Source organism: Heliconius melpomene, chromosome 4, assembly GCF_056956725.1.
Source record: "Heliconius melpomene rosina isolate 202511_hmr_F chromosome 4, ASM5695672v1, whole genome shotgun sequence".
NCBI lineage: Eukaryota > Metazoa > Arthropoda > Insecta > Lepidoptera > Nymphalidae > Heliconius > Heliconius melpomene.
The window spans coordinates 1310917-1329606 of record NC_140392.1 but is presented as its reverse complement, the minus strand read 5'-3'; the positions used below and the strand labels follow the sequence as shown (position 1 = coordinate 1329606).

The 18690-nt window shown below is 36.0% G+C and overlaps 1 protein-coding gene across 6 annotated transcripts; it reads right to left on the bottom strand.

The window, feature by feature from the left end:
- Nucleotides 1-7: 7 nt before the first annotated feature.
- Nucleotides 8-18302, bottom strand: LOC146539355 (ral GTPase-activating protein subunit beta). 6 transcript variants are annotated; one of them, XM_085184980.1, is made up of 31 exons: nucleotides 17983-18302; nucleotides 17576-17734; nucleotides 17188-17434; nucleotides 16815-16844; nucleotides 16230-16464; nucleotides 15597-15757; nucleotides 15294-15436; nucleotides 14861-14981; nucleotides 13471-13638; nucleotides 12252-12338; nucleotides 11853-11975; nucleotides 11287-11364; nucleotides 10745-10910; nucleotides 10227-10436; nucleotides 9954-10159; nucleotides 8843-8938; nucleotides 7871-8005; nucleotides 7766-7777; nucleotides 6787-7008; nucleotides 6450-6556; nucleotides 5909-6074; nucleotides 5133-5304; nucleotides 4629-4755; nucleotides 3943-4044; nucleotides 3506-3714; nucleotides 3050-3197; nucleotides 2301-2407; nucleotides 1885-2081; nucleotides 1670-1756; nucleotides 1090-1321; nucleotides 8-800 (listed from the first exon to the last, which is right to left on the bottom strand). In XM_085184980.1, the coding sequence occupies exons 1-31, from the start codon at nucleotides 18016-18018 to the stop codon at nucleotides 689-691; spliced, it is 4401 nt and encodes a 1466-aa protein (XP_085041106.1). In that variant the 5' UTR covers nucleotides 18019-18302; the 3' UTR covers nucleotides 8-688. The 6 variants fall into 6 exon arrangements, with proteins under 6 accessions (XP_085041106.1, XP_085041105.1, XP_085041107.1 ...); XM_085184979.1 differs by having other exon boundaries at nucleotides 4626-4755; nucleotides 17983-18301; XM_085184981.1 differs by lacking the exon at nucleotides 7766-7777 and having other exon boundaries at nucleotides 4626-4755; nucleotides 17983-18301.
- Between the last annotated feature and the right edge of the window lie 388 nt (nucleotides 18303-18690).

Sequence of the window (18690 nt, the reverse complement as noted above, 5' to 3'; positions counted from 1 at the left end):
TGAAATATTTTTTTATAGTTTATAATGATTTATTAATACTGAACATAGTTAAGTACATAGCATATGTTTTGCATTATATACAATCCATAGTTACATTGGAATGTTATATAAATAACTTTGAAATATTTCTAACAATAAATTCAGTCTTAAAATTACAAATTACCTAGAAAATATAATTACTAAAAAATATCAAGATGTTACAGATCAAAAATATTTTAAATACATAAATACTTAATAAAACGTGTTTAACTACTATGCAACCTTTTTTATTATACATACTAAACTCGTTTTAATTGTGTGATAAATTAATTGCACTAAAAAACTATTCTTGGAATAACTATCTCTGTAGTTAACTGTTTTATTCACTAGGGTAGGGTCAGTTTTCCGCATCGAGTAGAACATAATAACTATACATATTAAAATGTATTTTTTTTTCCTCCTGCTATATTAAAGAAAAGGTACGGACATACAAGAGACTTTTTTATTAATAAGAAATTTGAATTTAGAACATAAGTAAAAACGGTTGCATAGCGGTTGTGTTGTGTTATAATTTTACAGATATTGATGTTAAAAAACAAACTACCAATTAACATAAATTAACTATTCAGTTTCTCAAATTTCTACTAAAGTAGTTTTATTATATTATTAAGTAATATAGGGTTATATTTTAGTGTTATATTTCGAAAAGTCACGGTGCTCTAAACAGCGATTCGAGTAGTTCGGGCTCGGTCAGGTCCTTTTTGAATTGTTGTGCAATGTCTTGTATAAGATGGCGTCTACGGACGTGAGGCGGCTGGTATCTGTGAACGGTATATCCATGTTCAAAATGAGTACAAGAATAAAGGTATTAATGTTTATATATACATTTACTCTTGGAGGTATTCTGATTAAGTTAGTGTGTCGTTCTAAGTCCTGCTACATGTATATGAAATTTTCATTTACTTGTAAAGAGATTTCAAAAGTTTAAACTACAATTTATAAATTTTAACAAAATTAGTTTTGAGTTTTTTTGTCAGTATCCCGCTTGTAGTAGGGTAGGCAGAGGGAGACTACTGTTAAGTCACTCCGTTTCGTACAGTAAGTACTCACAGATCGGTATTGAGCCGTGCACGTCGGGCCAGGAAGCACGCGGCGCGTCTCAACGCAGCGGGCAATAGACGTGGGGCCACTAGCGCGCCGTCCGCCAGCACGCCCGCCCCGCCCCGGACCCGAACCCGCGCTAACCCGCCTCTCACCCCTGACACGCACAGCGTGCTGTAGGAGCGTGGAGCACCACCCGCCGCGTCGGGCACGCCCGTATCGCAGTAGCGGAGGAGATCATCTGTAGACAAATAATTATATTAGAATAGTTTATTTAGTATTTAATGAATATACTGTTTTTTTGTGACTGTCAATATTTTAGAAACGTATATATATAGAGATAAATTTTCTTCACAACTTAATTTTATATTTTAAATACAAAATGATATATAATTGCCATATCATGTTTTTAACTCGGTAACTATTTTTGCGAATTGAAAAATGTTTCAGTGTTAAAATATATTTTTTAATTTGTAACAATATAATTTGAGCTCATTTTCATTTATATGACCATACAGACGAAGCCGAAGAATATGAGATGAAAAATAGACACGTTATATCAATACTAACATTGTTAACTAGTGCTTACCAATAGGCAGATTTAAATGATCTTCAAAATCCTCCAGCCATATAATAAGAATCTTAGGCATAAAATCTCTGTTCCTTCTGCCGCTGCCTGAAATAGTGAAAAAAAATATTAGATTCGTTTGAAAAATATATTTTAGTTCTGTCGGTTCAGTTCTAGCGATAACGCTCTCGCTGACTCATTCGCTCTTCACTTATATAAATAATAATAAAACATACCAGAAAGACCACTTGGTTGTGAAGGCGGCGGCGCAGTGGGCGCAGGTCGGTCCAGTTCAAGCGAAAGCGCTCTCGCTTGTTCTTTCGCTCGTCGCTCACCTCGCTCGCTCTCGCTTACGCTTCGCTCGTAATTTACGCTCCCCCCGCTTCCGCTTGACACATCCCACCAGGAAGCGGAGGATTTGTCTGAAGTGCGGCTGTGAATGGTATAATGCTTCCGTTAGAGATTAGTCATAATAATGACTAAAGCAAAGTCATTATTATGACTTACAACTTACTTTTGTATAGCAATGTTTCTATTAAATAAATAGTGTATCTAAAAAATTTTAAAACATACATGTATTTATATGCCCATACAAATGTACTTGTATTCAATTACTCGACTACTAATAAAAAAATAAAATAAGCAATCTCACTTAGTAGAGAGACAGGAACCATCAACGTCGGTGGTTTCTTCATCGACCTCGTAGCCGGAAGGTACCACGAACGCGATCTCATCCGTCGAGTCCGACCAGTAAAGTACCTATAATAATTATTATTAGTTATTATATTATGGTATACTGGTATACCCAAAACAATGTGTGGAATTTTTGTTATGAAAATATTTATATAACAACGTAATTGAGTTTTTATGTGATAATAAAAGAAATAACATTTTGAGCACTATTTCAAGTTTAGTGATGCAATTAAATATATTTTTTACGACGTTTACAACTTATGTGTTTTCGAAGTTCAACCGAGGTCACCCCTTCCTTCATAAATACACCACTTTTCCGTCATAAATCTTTTTTGCCATTCTTTCATCACTCATTCGGTCGACGTGCCCAAACCAGCTGAGCACGTTCTTGTTCATTCTCACCTCGTTTATCTCTTTATTGCGGATTCGATCAGCTAAGCTGACTCCGCATATCCTTCGTTCCAAAAATGCTTTGTGTCTGCTGACGTTTCACCCTCTCATCACTGCAGCTAAGACTCCGTTAACCCTGTTGCCTGCATTAATACCTTTCCACATCCATCTCGTATCTTTCATCTCTACTGAACACACCGCCAAAATATACCACTTCATTCACTTGTTCTATCTATATCTAATAAATTCAAATTTTCATACGTTTCCTAAAAAGTATTATTCTTTCCTTAATTGTTAAAAATAGCCGGTAGTCCTCACCTGGTCCCTGCCGTCGTAGAGCGCGGGAGCGTGGGGCGCGAGGGGAGGTCGGGGCGCGGCGGGGGGAGACGCAGGGGGCGCGTCGTAGCTGGTGCGCGCGTGCCCGCTCCACCCCGCGTGCCCCGCCACGCGCACCGGTGTGCCGAGCCTAGGAAAAATTATTTAAAAAATAACAAAACGAAGACGAAGACGACGACGGGAAAAAATCGTATTAGTATTAGATAGATTAATACAATACACAATCTGGTTCCTTTTATACTTTTAAAAGAACTTCTTAAAAAGATCCATCCAGATTGCGAGCTTTGAGACGGGAGACAATAATCCCCGCAACATCCTCGAATCACCTCACATTGGCGACCACACGCAGCACTGTAACGACTTCCAGCTGCATCTAGACCACGCAGCGCCTCTGTGAGACTGGGAGACATACTGAGAGATGGGGTCGCGGACACTCACCCCCGCAACATCCTCACAAAGGCGGGCGCCAGGTCGTCTCTCCTCGCGTTGGCCACGACGTGGTGGGCGGCAAGGGGCGCGGAGGAGGCGCGCACGTAGAACACGTGCACGGTGAGCGCGGCGCGGCTGCCCGTTGCGTCCAGGCGACGCAGCGCGGCGGAGAAGCCGGGGGACGTGCTGTCCAGTGCGGTGAGGCGGGGGACGCGAGCCTGGAATCGAATTGCAATAGATATTAAAACTACTTTTTTTATCTTTGCACTATTTCCCGCATATAGAAAATCAGACGACCTAATTAAAAATAAATGATTACTTTATTTTAATGATTGATTGATAATTTACGCTAATATTACGATACAATTACATAAGTTAAATTTATCAGGTAAACACAGATTTATAGATTACAACTTTTTAATACTATAGTTATAATGTTTATATACCTTTTTTTCACCTCCAATATTTAAATATCCAAAATGAGACAGGAATAACCTCGCTGTCTGAAATTCCGTCACTGGCTCAGGTGGTACGTATTCTTCCGGTGTCTGAAAATAAACGATTTTCATTTATAACTAGCGACTTCATTTATAAACGACTTAGACCGCTTGAAGTATACAATTCTTTACTTTCTCTATATATCATCTATAAAAAAAACAATTCATCTCATTCAACAACACCTGTGTGGTATTTTGACGTATAAGCTATATTATTGTAACGTTCATTTAAATCCTTTCAGTCATTTTGCGTAAAAGTGGAAAAAACATCTACCTTCACAAATTTTCATATTTATAACATTAATGTTATAAACTAAATGCGGTCGTGGCGCATCGGCACAAGAGTGTGACTGTAACGCGACGGTTGTGAGTTCGATTGGAGACTCGAGGAAGTGAAATATTTATTTACGTTTATATTTCCATTTCTTCGCTCTGGTGTCGAGGCAAAGCGCGGCGTTGAGTTCTGCCACTCAACAACAACAATGCCTCCAAAATTCGGCCAAAAGTGGGGAACGGAGTGTCTTAACACTCTGTCGGTCTGTCACTCAACAGTTCCCTCTGTCTACCCTGCTGTGTGCGGGATACAGCGTAAAGCTGAAAAATATATATATATTAGTAAGAAGTAGTCTCACCACATTATCTTCTGCTTCTCGCACTCGTTTCTCGAGAGCCGCTTGCTGTTCCAATAGACGAAACAGTGTGGGCGCCTCGGGGTCGTTTAGCTGACGAAGCACCGCGTCCAGAGAAGGGAATGCACTGTCTCTGAGGATACAATTCGCTTTTACGTTACTTCTAATAATATTGGTGGTAATTTTTTAACTGACTTCCTAAAAGGAGGTTATCAATTCGACTGTATTTTTTTAATGTTTATTATCCTAGAACTTGGTGGACTGGGTGTGCCGATTTGAAAGCTAATGCTTCCCGTGTGTGTGGTCCCATTTTAATATGGTCCATTTCTGATCATGAGAAAATCACATAAGTCTTAAATTTACATTAAGTATATGCGCGACAAATGAACGAATAACTCAATATCCCGCCAACCGATTTTTTTTTGTTAAAGGTATACTTCAAGGGTAATTTGATGAAAGTTTGGTTAGGTTCTGATTGTGGAACTCGGTTGAAATTGAAGTAATACGTACACGGCACAGGCAGGTGGCGCGGGCAGAGCGCGGCAGGCGGGCGCAGGGCGCGCTGGTGGCTCCGCCATGGGCACGGGGCGCGCGCACGCGGAACCCCCGCGTGTTGCGCAACGCGGTGCGCCTCGCATGGAGAGCGACCACGCGTAGCGGCCCCAGCCGCAGCGGATTATTACTGCAAGTTAGATTATATGTTTTAGTTCTTATACATTATGTCAACGCAATTATTGTGTATTCGATTTCCATTGAAAGGAATTAATCATATTTTATTCTCATTTCTCTGATCTGGTAGATAAAGAGCTTCAGTTTTCAGTTTCGCCACTCAACACGCTCTGTTTCAAGAATTATATAGTGCTTGAACAAATTCTATGAAAAAAGACGTATCTCAACATTATTTCCTCTGCCTACTCTGTTATAAGCGCGTTCAAAATGTTAGAAAACGGAAGCGGTTAACGTGTTTAAAATAAACACGATAAAAACACATACCGTCTTATGTTTCCAACGTATTCGGATAGAGATTCCACGTAATTACAATAAGTGACATGTATCACTCAATAACAACACTACACACTAGATACTTTCCAATGTCTGTTTGACACAATTCCACTGCTTTTATTGTCTTTTTCACCTAAATCTACCCACATTTTCACGAGTACGCTAACAATATATATATATTGGAAAACGTATAAACATTTAAACTGTGAATGAAAGTGTGTTGTTAAAAGTATTTTTCAGGTTCACATTTTCCCCGCACGCAAAGTAGACAGAGTATGTCTCACCGACGACGGTGGGCTGCGGCTCCTGGCTGTTCCCGAGCGGCTCCTCGAGCAACGACAGCAGCGTGCCCGCGTCCGCCACGAAGTGCCGCAGGCGGCCGTGACCCAGCGCGCCCAGCCAGCGCTCGTCCAGGCGGCACCAGCCACCACCTCCGCCGCCCGAACCCACCTAAGACAAAAGCCAAAAAGCTTAAATTGCTTTTGTACCTGAAATACTTTGCGCCTCGAAGACGCCTATAAAATATCTTCTCACAACATTATTTATTTTAATATTAAAAATAAATAGATAATAGCGTTGTAATGAGCAGTTAGAAGAAGCAGAAGCAGTTAGAATATAGTATAATATATATTATTTTCTGTAGGTATTTTTTACTATTTAGTGTTCAATTCAGATACTGGTATAATGTGACAAAATTTGAGTGTTTTATTATTCAACCGAAAGTCCTTAGTTCTTTAAATAACAAATAAACTACACTAGATTCCCTCTGCTCACCCAACTGCTATATACTATATGCTGTACATAAAACTAAAAAAAATTCGTTACCTGTTCTAATATCAACATTAGTAGCGACTCAGCAGCGTCTCTTACTCTCATAGACACTGGCTTTAATTCCTTTTCGTCTTTCATTTTAGGGGGCTCTCCTGGTTTTCCTGTAACAAGCAATATATTTAATTAAACTATTCAAAATTATGTTCACCTCTAAACTAAAATTTATTCATAACTTGCAATAGAATGCTTTCAATAAATGATCATCACCCAAAATAAACACATGCACACGCACTACCATAACCGTGGACATAGATACGTCCACAAGCGCACTCGCACTCACATACACGTACACGCGCAAAAGTGCAGGTCGCGTACACACGGGCACACTCACCTTGGCTCTTGGAGCCGGACATGCCGAGCTCGACGACCTCGAGCAGCGCGGCGAGGCAGGCGGGGTCGGCCAGCAGTGGCGCGCACAGCCACGCGGCGAGGCAGGTGTAGGCGCCCACCACGCACGAGTGCAGGTCGCGCGAGTGCGCGGGCGGCGGCCGGTTACACTGCACGTTGATGTAGTCGCATATCCAGCGGACGGCGCGTTTGCGCTCTATTGCCTCTGTTATTAAATTATTTGGTGGTATTTACAAAAAACGGGGTCATCCGTAAATGATGTCACACGTTAAGGAAAGTCGAGTCAAGTCGAGGGAGTCGACGAAGGATCACGAGCGGAGGGAAGGGCCTAAATGTCTATAAAGTTCTAAGTGTTAAATAAGGTTCAAAGTATAAAAACACGAAACACAACATCAAATTTATGTGAACAAAAATAATTTAAATTTAAAGAATGTACAATATGTAACATCCCACAAGGTAGGTTGGGACGTTTTATAATTATGACCAGTAGAAACAAGCACGCAGGAGTGCTTGTTGTGCATAATTTAGCATGGCCTCAAAGCACATGGCGAACCCTACACTTTGTTCTTCAATTTTTGCCCAATTTAGAAATATTGCTTGAAAATAATACCGCGATTTATCTCACCAGAATGAAAAAATTAAATATTGAAACCTTACACTAAATGTGATTTTACACGCGACTGGTGGAAGAAATGAAACATTTAATATTTTCATTTATTCGCTCTGGTATTCGCAAAGAGAAGCGTCAAGTTCCGCCACTCAACACGCAATGCCTTCAAAATTCTGCGAATAATAGGAAACGAAATGTAATTTAATAATAGGTTCCCTCTGCCTATCCTGCTGGGTGAGGAATACAGCGTGACGATAAAAAATAATAATAAGTGATTATTACTGTTAAAAAATCTTCTATTTATCATATCACCGTAACTACTAATTAGTCCTATGAAATATTTTACACTTACCTATCATAAATTCTGAATGACATGCAATCAAAACGTTAATATTAAAATTGTAATTCTTATTTAAACAATGTTAAAAATAATTTAATTTAAATTAAAACAACGTACCTGGTTTAGTGGAATGTAATTTAGCAAGTCCTGACAAAAGTTCTAGGGCCGCAAGTGAGACTTGCAAGTCTCCTTTCCAAGACGATATGAGGCGATGACATACCAAATATGTTGCACGAACTACTAACGCTGAACCTATAATATTACTTTATAATTGAGTACGATACAAAGTACAAATAAGTTTAAAATATTATGTTGTAGTGGTTAATATATTTAAAAAGAAACTTAAGATCTATAAAACATATACTACAACAAATATACGAGTAAGTAGTTAGTTTACTATCTAGATATAATTCAGTACCTTATAAGACCAGAAAGTATCCCTTATTAATATATTGATATATAAAATAGTAAAACTTTGTTAAGATAATTTTTATACATAATTTAACTCCTCTCGTATATGAAACATATCAAAAATATTAAACTTGATCATATTAGACATGTAAGTATAAACCACGTGGTCTAAGCTGAGCTTTGCATTTGTGTGAGTGTTCATATACAGAGTAGATGTGACGTCAGCCTTTAAGGAGTTTATACTTTAAGGAGTTTATACTATATAATAACATTTATTATATTATGATAAGAACTAATATCAGCAAGCAATAAACATAAACATAAAACAAATAAGCAATACGTCATATTGTAAGGTGTTAAGAGATGATATTTGTGTCTTCTTTGCTAAAATTAATTTCTTGAGTACTACACTTCTAGTATAGTAACTAATAATATAAGAGATGCAAGATTTCTTATAATAAAGTAATTTTTATATTGTTTATATAACAAAAAATGTAGTTTTATAGTATATTTTTTAAATCAAAACTACCAGTAGTTATATTAGTTAACTAATAAGCTATAATTGTGCAGTATGCGCTTAAGTGCGTTTCTTCTTTGATACTAAAAATATAACAATCATTATCCAACAATAAAAAAAAAACAAATATCATCCCTAATTTCAGCAAAAAAAAAAATTACCGAAAAATGGCGAAGACGGGTCTAACTCCCTAACATCGGCCGCGTAGTCGTCCTGCGAGGACTCCGCGCTAGCCGGCCCGCTGCTGTCCGACCGCGCTAAAATGATCCCCGGTGTAATCAAATTGTATATGAACTTGGGGTCTTTTTAACTTGGCTGGCTTTTATTTTGCCATATATTGTTCCTTTTTTCTTTAATATATTTTAAAAAATACATTTTTTATATGTGATATAAATAATAAGTACAACAAACTGGCCCGCTGCTGTTCATCGCTTTATCGTGCCAAATAACGTCGTTGGTTTCGTTATTATAATTTTTTAAAATATTTTTATTACAGCATTCCTTTTGCCTAAAATTGTTTGCACTCATAAGTAACTGCATTGATATTAAATGCTTTTAATGTATATAAAAGAAAATAAATAACTTCTTAAGAACACATTTATAGTACCATGTCGTCAATTTAATATTAGTACTTGATAGTTTTATTCCATAAATGTGTAATAACCAATTATGTGTTAATATTAGAAATAACATTTGTTTACAAATTATACTTATAGTTCGAATTTATAATAGTTGGTATATTTATATTTTTCACAGAAAAAAATACATGAATAATAACAGAATGGTTATGTGTTAAAAACCCGCATTAAATTGCATGTTTAAAGCAAACAAAATGTAGCATGTGCGTTATCGTTGTAATCAAATAAATGTATGTATATGTGACAGTGGGGCTTGATGGTGTGAAGTATACTTTGTTTATGTATAAATTAATATGTATTATGAATTGATAAAAGAAAAATTTTCCCTGCCATTGTTTCTCACGGAAATTCTCAATTACTTACCATAATTAACAAACACTTAAACGCTTAACTGAATATTCCTTAAAATCATCATAAGTCATAATTGTTAAAACATAATTTGTATATTATCTGTATGTATCATTCTATCTATCATTTATATCTCTCTGTTTCTATCTGTTAACTCTAATAACAGAATGAAGAGCACAGATACAACACGCCGAATATTAGTAGAAAGAACACGTTGAACTTGAGGATTAGGAAGATTGCTCGCGATTGCTTAGTTCTAAGTTTAAAAAAAAACAAACAAGCCAACCTTTACTCTCGCCTGCATTCGGCGCGGAGGGCGCGGAGGGGGCAGACGCGGGCGGGGACGCGGGCGTGGCGGCGTTGTGTCTCACGCACAGATATAATGCACTAAGCAGTGGTACTGCCAGTGCGTCAGACGCCTCAGCTTGTACTGCACCCACGCATACGAGGGCTAGGCGACCGCGTGCGTAATCTCCGAGAGTCATTCCTGCACTGGACATTCAGGTTCATTATTGAGATAATTAAAAAATACGTATAAATTTTGTTCAAATATACTAACTATTCATTACACCCAGGGAACTCCGGAACAGGCAGCCCTCTATAATGATAGGGGAAGGACACTAGAGACAATAATAAACTGATAGCTGCTTTTCGCAACTCTCGTTTGTCTATTGCCCCACATTCTAACTTCGGCTCTCGTTCAGTGAGGATCCGGTCTAGAGCATTTATATAGTCCGGTACTAATACTAGTACACCGTCTAGGTCGATCCTGGAAATTAGAAGTTTTTTTATTTATCTTGTTTTTAAAATAAAAATATTTTTTTATCTTCATGCTATACTTTACATATAGCAGAATAAACACAGAGAAATAGCGTTGGGCTATTTCGTTTTCTGCATATCATCCAATTTTTCGAGACATTGTGAAAGGTAGAAATTAACACTGCAATTTGTCTTATTATCAATAAGTTTCAACTATTAATCGAACCTACACTCGTCGCGTCTAAGTCGACACGACACCCCTAAATTTGAATATTTAAATAATATTTTATATACAGATAAAAATAAATAACAACAAACCTAAATATATCCTCTGAATGTCTAACAACAGCGGCGGCAACGGCGCGGTCGCGCAAGCCGCGCTGCAGCGCTGCGTATGAGCGAGCCAGATACGGCGCAAGCACTTGTTCGCGGCATTGCTTGGCGCAGAGGACGCGACACAACGCACCGAGCGCTACAGCGCGACCTGACACATAATGACACTAATGGTATTTTATCTGCGATTATTTATTACTAAGCTTTGCCTGCGACTTTGTCCGCATGGTTAGATGAGAATAAATAAGGATTATTTATAACAAATAAGAATACATCTAAACGATTAATAACGTTATTATGATTATCCCTCCTCGATAAATGGACTGTTCAACACAAAATGATTTTGTTCAATTTGCACCAGTAGTTCTTAAGAAATTACCCAGTAGTTCTTAAGTAAACCGAGGTTATAATAAATCATCATACACTAATCTAAAGCAAAAAAGTCCAAATCCTGCCACGAATAAAAAATATATATACATAAAGATTTAATTAAAATTTTATTCCACAAATAAAAAAATATGAATAACCTGCTTGATAGCTGCTCATATTAAGTTTCAACGCCGCATCAGATAACGACGCGGGCGGTGGAGTCCCTTCTGATCGTTCTGAAAACACCATTGTAATCATATAACAATTTTATCATTAATACAGTACAGTCGAGTCTGAAATTAAAGCTGCGGCTTAGATGGATTGATGGATACACAAATTAGATTTTAGGACATTTCTTTCTATAGTTATTTTCTTTTTACGTGCATAATGCGCAAACTTCAGAAAAGATTACTTCAATGCGGCCACGAATACAGATGTGGTAGGCAAAATATTAGAAATTTGTGATTTTTGTTTAGCGTCACAAAACTCTCAAAATAAATATAGAAGGTAATTAATTCTCCCCAGTCGGAATGAAAGCCACAACCGTCTTGTTTGCTGCTTGTGCCATGTGGTCTTGGCAATGTGGCCAAGACGACCTTACGGTTTAAAAATATATATGAATAGATATTGAAGAAAATACTGCAATTAAATTACTTTAAATTTAAAAAATGATAGCTTAAAATATAATATATGTATTTATGTCGTCTAAAAAGTATGAACCCACGTTGATTAATCACAGGCGTGGTACCAACAAGCGCGGCTTCGAACAGCCACTCTCCAAAAAGGTGGAATATCGAGTTAACTTTAGGTCGCAGAGGTGTGAGTGGCGGCTTCTCTATTTCCACAACTGTAAAGAGAAAAACACATTATTTTGTAATAGATTATTTATTTATTTTTTAACTTTACGCTGTATCCCGCATGAAGCATGGCAAGATACTCTGATACTTTTAGGTCACTCCTTTCCCCAATTTCTTCTGGAGACACTGCATGTTGATTGGTGGAACTCAACGCCGCGCTTTGCCTCGTTATGAGAGCGAAGAAATCCTTCCTCGAGAGTGAATCGAGCCCACAATCTGTCTGGCCAGTATCTTTAAATGATATCATTAATATATTCACATTTTACCTTGCGAAGTAATAGAATTGGGTGGCGTTGCTGGAACTACACTTGAAGGTCTGCTGGTTAAACCAATCAACGACGAACGAGGAGTACCTGTTAATATGTCACAAGTAATAAAATATTATGAAAAGGAACTGAATATTAAAATAATGTAATGAATACAAAAATAATATGATGAAAAAAAATACTTTTTACAAAAAATACACTAAACTACAGTGCAGTTAAGCAAAAAAAGCTAAGTACAATATCCAGTAATACTTCTAAGTCTATATCGCTACTATGATTCAAACTAAATGTCAGCCCAAATAAAGTGAAAAAATAATGAAATATAAAACAAAATGACATACACAAATATTATAGTTAAATGGACATAAAGTTATAACCAGTTTTAGATCACTAAAATGTTTAGCCAAGCAGTATTTTATACATTTAATAAAATTGTAACTGACCGCGGTCTGTATAAATGGAATGAAATCATGGCAGATATAAATGGAAAATGGAAAATTTACGGATAAATGTTATTGTAGACATTTATAAATATAATAGAACCCAAAAGAAAAATTATTAACACTCTTGCCTGTTTGTTGGTTTGTCAATTTGTCTGTCCGTTTGAAAGTCAAAGTCAAAATATCTTTATTCCATAAAAATGCTTAACATTTACTTGGACATGTCATAAAAGTAGAAAAAAATGCAAAACAAAATAACCAAAAAGTTTGTGCACACTAATCTAAGAAAGATTAAATATAGATTAAATACAGTTTTCACTATTGTATTTTGGCAAAACTTGTAAGTATGTAATATTATTTTTTTAACATAATTTACATAAAAGAAAATTGTAAGCAATTCTTACGAATATATCATATTTTTTTGCTTTAAATATAAGGCAAACAATGTCAGAAACAGCAGTCATTCTTTATAAGCACCACCGGTGACGCTACCAAAACTACTTTTAAGTTATAACTAAAATAAAAACTCAAAAACTCAAACTCTACACAGTAAAAAAGTATAAAAAAAGCAAATTACTCAAAATAACGACCTAAAATTAGTAACAGTACGATCGACGTATCGAGGCCGCCCTGAACTTAACTGTAAAAAACTGTGCTAATTAGATTTTCCTTACTTTTTCTTCCCAAGTGAAAAATACATAAAACTTCAGAAAATCTAACTTCCGAGCGGCCACGACATATCAACCATACTTTACACCCATATTAAAACCTAAGCATACTTTTGTCAACCGGCTTCTCCCGCGGCCGGGTCGCACTGAACGACTTGGCGAGGCGGCGGTGAGGCGGGGGCGTGGCGTCCTCTTCGCCCTCCACACCCCCCGGGACTCCCCCCGAACCCCCTGGGACACCCCCCGCACCCTCCACCGTCCACCGTTCCGTACTGCACCCTGTTATACGGTTACCACGCCACTACGCTACTTATTGGTTGTGATTTTGTGATGGATTCTTTTGTATTTTGTGTGTGTCAGTATTTATAGTTATATATATAGTATATTTTATTGTAAAAAATTATTGATACTTACGTTTGGGAATTTCAAATTAATGGATTAATAAACACGGACAAAATTTATTAAAAATTATATACAAATTTTAATTTAATTAATTGAGATAGTCATGGAAAATCAATAAGTATTAATTATATGTTTTTCTTTTTATATAAATTTCTCAGTTTAATAGGAAAGTTTTTGTTGTGTTATGCAAAGTGAATCCACCACTAACTAACTACTACCACAAATAATATATTAATTTTCAATGTTCACAATATACTAAAATACAAAATATGCAAATCTTTACATTTTAAAATTATAATATATTATCTGTGTAATGTATTAACTATATAACAAAATAGAAAGAATTCAATAAAAAGAAAAAAGAAATATATCTTTCATTTCCTTATATTAGTATATATGCATTTTCATTGTTGAAAGAGATTATCTTTCTATATAGCAATATAGTCTAAAAAATATTGTACACATTATAAATTAAGCAGAAATACAGCTAAATCTTTTTTAAAATAATTATCCCCATTATGTTTAAAATATAAAACCATTAGAAGACACCCAGAAGAATTGTGCTACCAAATAGGGTCATTAAGTAGTGATAAGTATTAGATATAGGAGTGAATAACATTTGTTTTTTAATTTTTTAAATGAATGTTGCTATTTTCTTCTAATAATTGAAAATAAACTATAAAATAATTTTATTATTGCCAATAATCTTTGATTAAAAAAGAAATAAAACACTCTCATGCATTCCGAACTACAAACAAAACAAGTTTAAAATAAAGAAAAAAAAACTATTTTAATCGTTCACACAACTCACAGGCCTATAAAAACAATTCTTAACATTCCAAACTTAAATTCAAATTTAATTTCAATGAAAGTAAAGCACTTCAAAAATTTAAATTTTAAAGAACCAATTTCAAATTCGAAAACACTTCTAAGCCAGACAAAAAACAATAATTTAAGCAAATATTACATCTCCTTATTTGAAATGTTCAAAGTTCGTAATTCAAATTTCGAAACATTACATCTAAGATTCCAATTCAATCAAGTAGAAAAAATATATATAAATGTTGTTTTTCCAAATTCGAAATTTTCAATGACTTACCAAGGAAAGCGTCGACGTGTGCCGCAACACCGAGCATGGCGCGATGGAAGATGTGCGCTAGCGACGTCACCCACATTTCCCGTGATTCTTTACCCTCTTCTTTGTCTTCTGTCATCCAATGCTATAATTATACAAATCATATTATTCTGGTATAATAAATATAATAAAAGGTTAAGAGAAAAATGCTAAAAGTAACATATGTAAATAAAAAAGACAAAAATCTTTTTCATTCAATTCATTCGGATCTGTTGCACACAATTTTCACGCCATAATTTTCCAATCACTTCAGCAATAAGCCTTCTATAGTTTTTCGGGCACCATAATGTTGGAAAGTCATTATACGTTGAGTGGGGAAACTAAGCACTGTACTTCTTTTCAGGACATATATAATGAAAATAATCCATTCTAGAAACTATAATTATTTAACTTTTACCTGAAAGAACAATGGTGTATTAGTGATAAGGTGAAACTTGGTGAGATCTACAGGGTTGCCTATAGTATGCAACATGCGGTACCAGCTCTGCGTAACCGCTTCCGCGCTCATGTCCGCTGGTACTAGGTTCGCATCCTCTTCTCCTGAAACAAAAAAGGTTATTACAGTACAGTCGACGAGTTGTGGCCTGTCCAAAGTTAGCTGAAATTGACTGAGCAGATGTGATTTAACGTGTGATTTGATTAAAAGTACGACGGGGCACAGGTGGGCCCGGTGTATATATATGTACCAGTTGGTACATACCTATGGGCATGACGGGATACAGCGGCCCGTAGGCGTGCTGAAGAAGGCGCGCGGTGAGGCACAAAGACACGCGCGTCCACTGCTCCGTAAGCGGCGCACGGTGCCGCCAGCGCACGCACTGCTCGCGCAACGTACGCCACAACGCGGGCGACGGGAAACACCTGGTACACCAACCATATTATAAGTAACGTTCCGCCACTTAGCACTCAATGCCTAGAAAAATTCGCCAAAAAATGGGAAACAGAGTGTCTTAACACTAGTTTCTCTCTGCCTACTCTACTATGTAAGGGATACAGCTGAAGCTGATAAAAAAAATATTCGACGACCTGAAAATAAAATATTTAAATAGTGATAACAGACATCAATGGTATGAATCATTTATTTCTATTATATTCTATCATTTTTGAGATAAACAGAAACCATATCATATTTCTATGATTACTGTACACAACAAGCATATAACAAAATAGGCAGAGGGAAGCTAGTATTATGACACTACTCTTCACTATTTTATTACTTGTAGAGTGAAGAAATAACAATATTGCATTCACTTGAGTTTAAATCAATCGCAACCATTGTGTTTACAGTCAGGTTTTATAAACTATAAAACAATAAAAAAACACAAACACAAACCTATGACACGCCAGTATCCACACTTCGAACAGCACACACAGCACTCTCTCACATAACTCCTCAGCTGCACCCAGCAAGGGTCCAGGCGGTGCCAGCAACGCTGCTGCTGCTGCCAGCAAGAGGAGAAGAAGAGAGCGCCACTCTCGAGCTCCTAGGGATCCACTGTCAGCCAGCATGCGAGCGAGGCGAAGAACACGGTGGCAGAGCACCGCATGCTTGCTTATTAAGTTGCCGCCTAGTGTTTTTTTTTATTGATAAGTTTGCACATGAGACTTAAGCGGTATATGTTTATATGATAAAAATTATAGTAAACTTGTTTTAATGGCCTTATTCCCAAATGAATAACAAAGCTAAGCACATATAGTAACATTTTACTTTAGATAGCATTTACGTTTTTCATGAATAGATAAACAAAATTTCAGACACCTCTTGCATTATGCAGGGTAGAAAACCAACAAAAAGACTCCACTTTATCCAACAAAGTCATTTTATAAGTAACCCTCAAGAATTGAAACAAATAGACTATGTTGGACTATTAATAGTCACAATAGACACAATAACATTTTATTTTTTTACTTCACTCACCTAAGTCCGTTTGGTAAATAAATGAAAGTGCTTGAAAAGAAAATTTTATAAACTTAAAACTTGATCTTAGGAAATATATTAGTATTGAAGTATACAATTTGTGTAAGTTTGCCATATTCTGAAAAGTATAATTTGAAAAAATTCTAGGATAATCCCAAAAAATGGCCCAATATTGGAACTATGTGACTGGTGGCCTTAAATATTAATTAAACAAATACACAACAACAACAAAACTTTTTTCTTTTATTTTTATTTATGTTGTTCTTTCTATATATTTCTTTGCAATTTTATGTGTGCAATAAAGTATATTCTATTCTTTTCTAAACAAATTTTTAAATATCACTACTAACAAAAACTAGAAAATCACACTTACTTTCATTAGGCCGTGGTACAAACAGATTGTGGAGGTGATTGAATATCTTATTAGCATATCTATGAGGTTCTGCAGCTAATGGTGGTGGTACTGCAGGCTGTGGGGGATGAGCTGGAGCGGCAGCTGCTGATGCCGGTAAAAGGGCAGAGAGCCATGAGTAACAGATATTCACACAAGCCCTCAGCGCTTCATGTTCAGAGAGGGGAAGAGATAATCCATATCGGATTACTTCTAATACCCATTCTACCTGTAAATTATAACAACACATTGAACAAACAATTGTAAGAGAAAAATGAATGTGAAATCAAAAAAAAAAATATGATCTACTATATTGTGTTCAGTTACTTGTTTCATAGATAAGATGTGTATGTATGTCATTTTAATTTACCTCAGCATCTGTAGTAAGTGGGCTATGTTGACGAGAGGCTAGTTGACAAACAACAGCTAAAACCACATCTCTACCACCAACTGCTGCAAGTACTCCTCGTCCACCTCCCTCTAGAGGCAATGAATTCCATTCCGAATACATACTGTCACCCTCCTTGACCTAAAAGTAAATAAATTAGCACAGAAATCGTTAATTTTATATCATATATAAAAGATATTTAATTTTTTTTTTCTTTCATGCAAATATTGTACAAATAACAGAGTACACAGAGAGAAACTAGTGTCAATATATTAAATATAGTAACATATACTTTCACACGGAAATGGTGCATATAGTTTTCTATATAAATAATTAATAAATAAATAAGATATAGCGGTGTTTTTAAGGAAGAAAGAAGCGGAACTTACTTTACTATTGACTCTATTAAAAATTCCCACATTCATAAATAAAGTATACCTAACGGTATACAGCACTTTCTTATGATTAAAATACAATGTACGTAAATATTCCAACAAAAATGTTAGATTGACGTAGATATATTAACTTATAATACTGCAGTATGTTTAGAGGTCCTTTTAAACAAATAATTACAATCCTTAGAACAATGATAGTTATATTAAATGAATAATTTTCCTTTAATTTCCTTTGTTTATCTAACACATTTCTATGCTAACAATTTTAAAACTACACGTCTTGTTAGAAATTACAAATTAATAATACGAGTGACGTTTCATTTGACTTAAAAAAATGACATTAGAGATAACAGAAAATCATCGATCACAGACTATAGTATGTTGTAATATTTGTATATCTTAGCTGGATCTCTTTTTAACGTGCATTCTCCTATTGCGTTATATTGTCTTTTTTACCGTACATTCTCCTTTGTGTGTTTTCCATTCAACGTGACACTGGCGAAGTGATTAGTGCTGAATTGGCACGCTCGGAACGCCATAAATAAAGAGCAACAACGACTATAGTATGTAATAGTAAGTTTGATTTTTGATAAAGTTGCAGTTTTGCTGTAGTTTTGAGTTTCTTGCCGGCTCTTCTCAGCAGAACTGCCTTCCGAACCGGTGGTAGCTTTTTGTTTATATATGTTCATTCGACGATTCAAA

Bases quoted from the DNA above. Each gene is read 5' to 3' on its own strand.
- LOC146539355 (XM_085184979.1), bottom strand. From the start codon at position 18,018: ATGAATGTGGGAATTTTTAATAGAGTCAATAGTAAA. The intron at 13,639-14,860 runs GTAAGTCATTGA...ACCGTATAACAG, and splicing joins ACACGTCGACGCTTTCCTTG to GGTGCAGTACGGAACGGTGG. The intron at 11,976-12,251 runs GTAAAATGTGAA...TTCTCTTTACAG, and splicing joins CAATTCTATTACTTCGCAAG to TTGTGGAAATAGAGAAGCCG.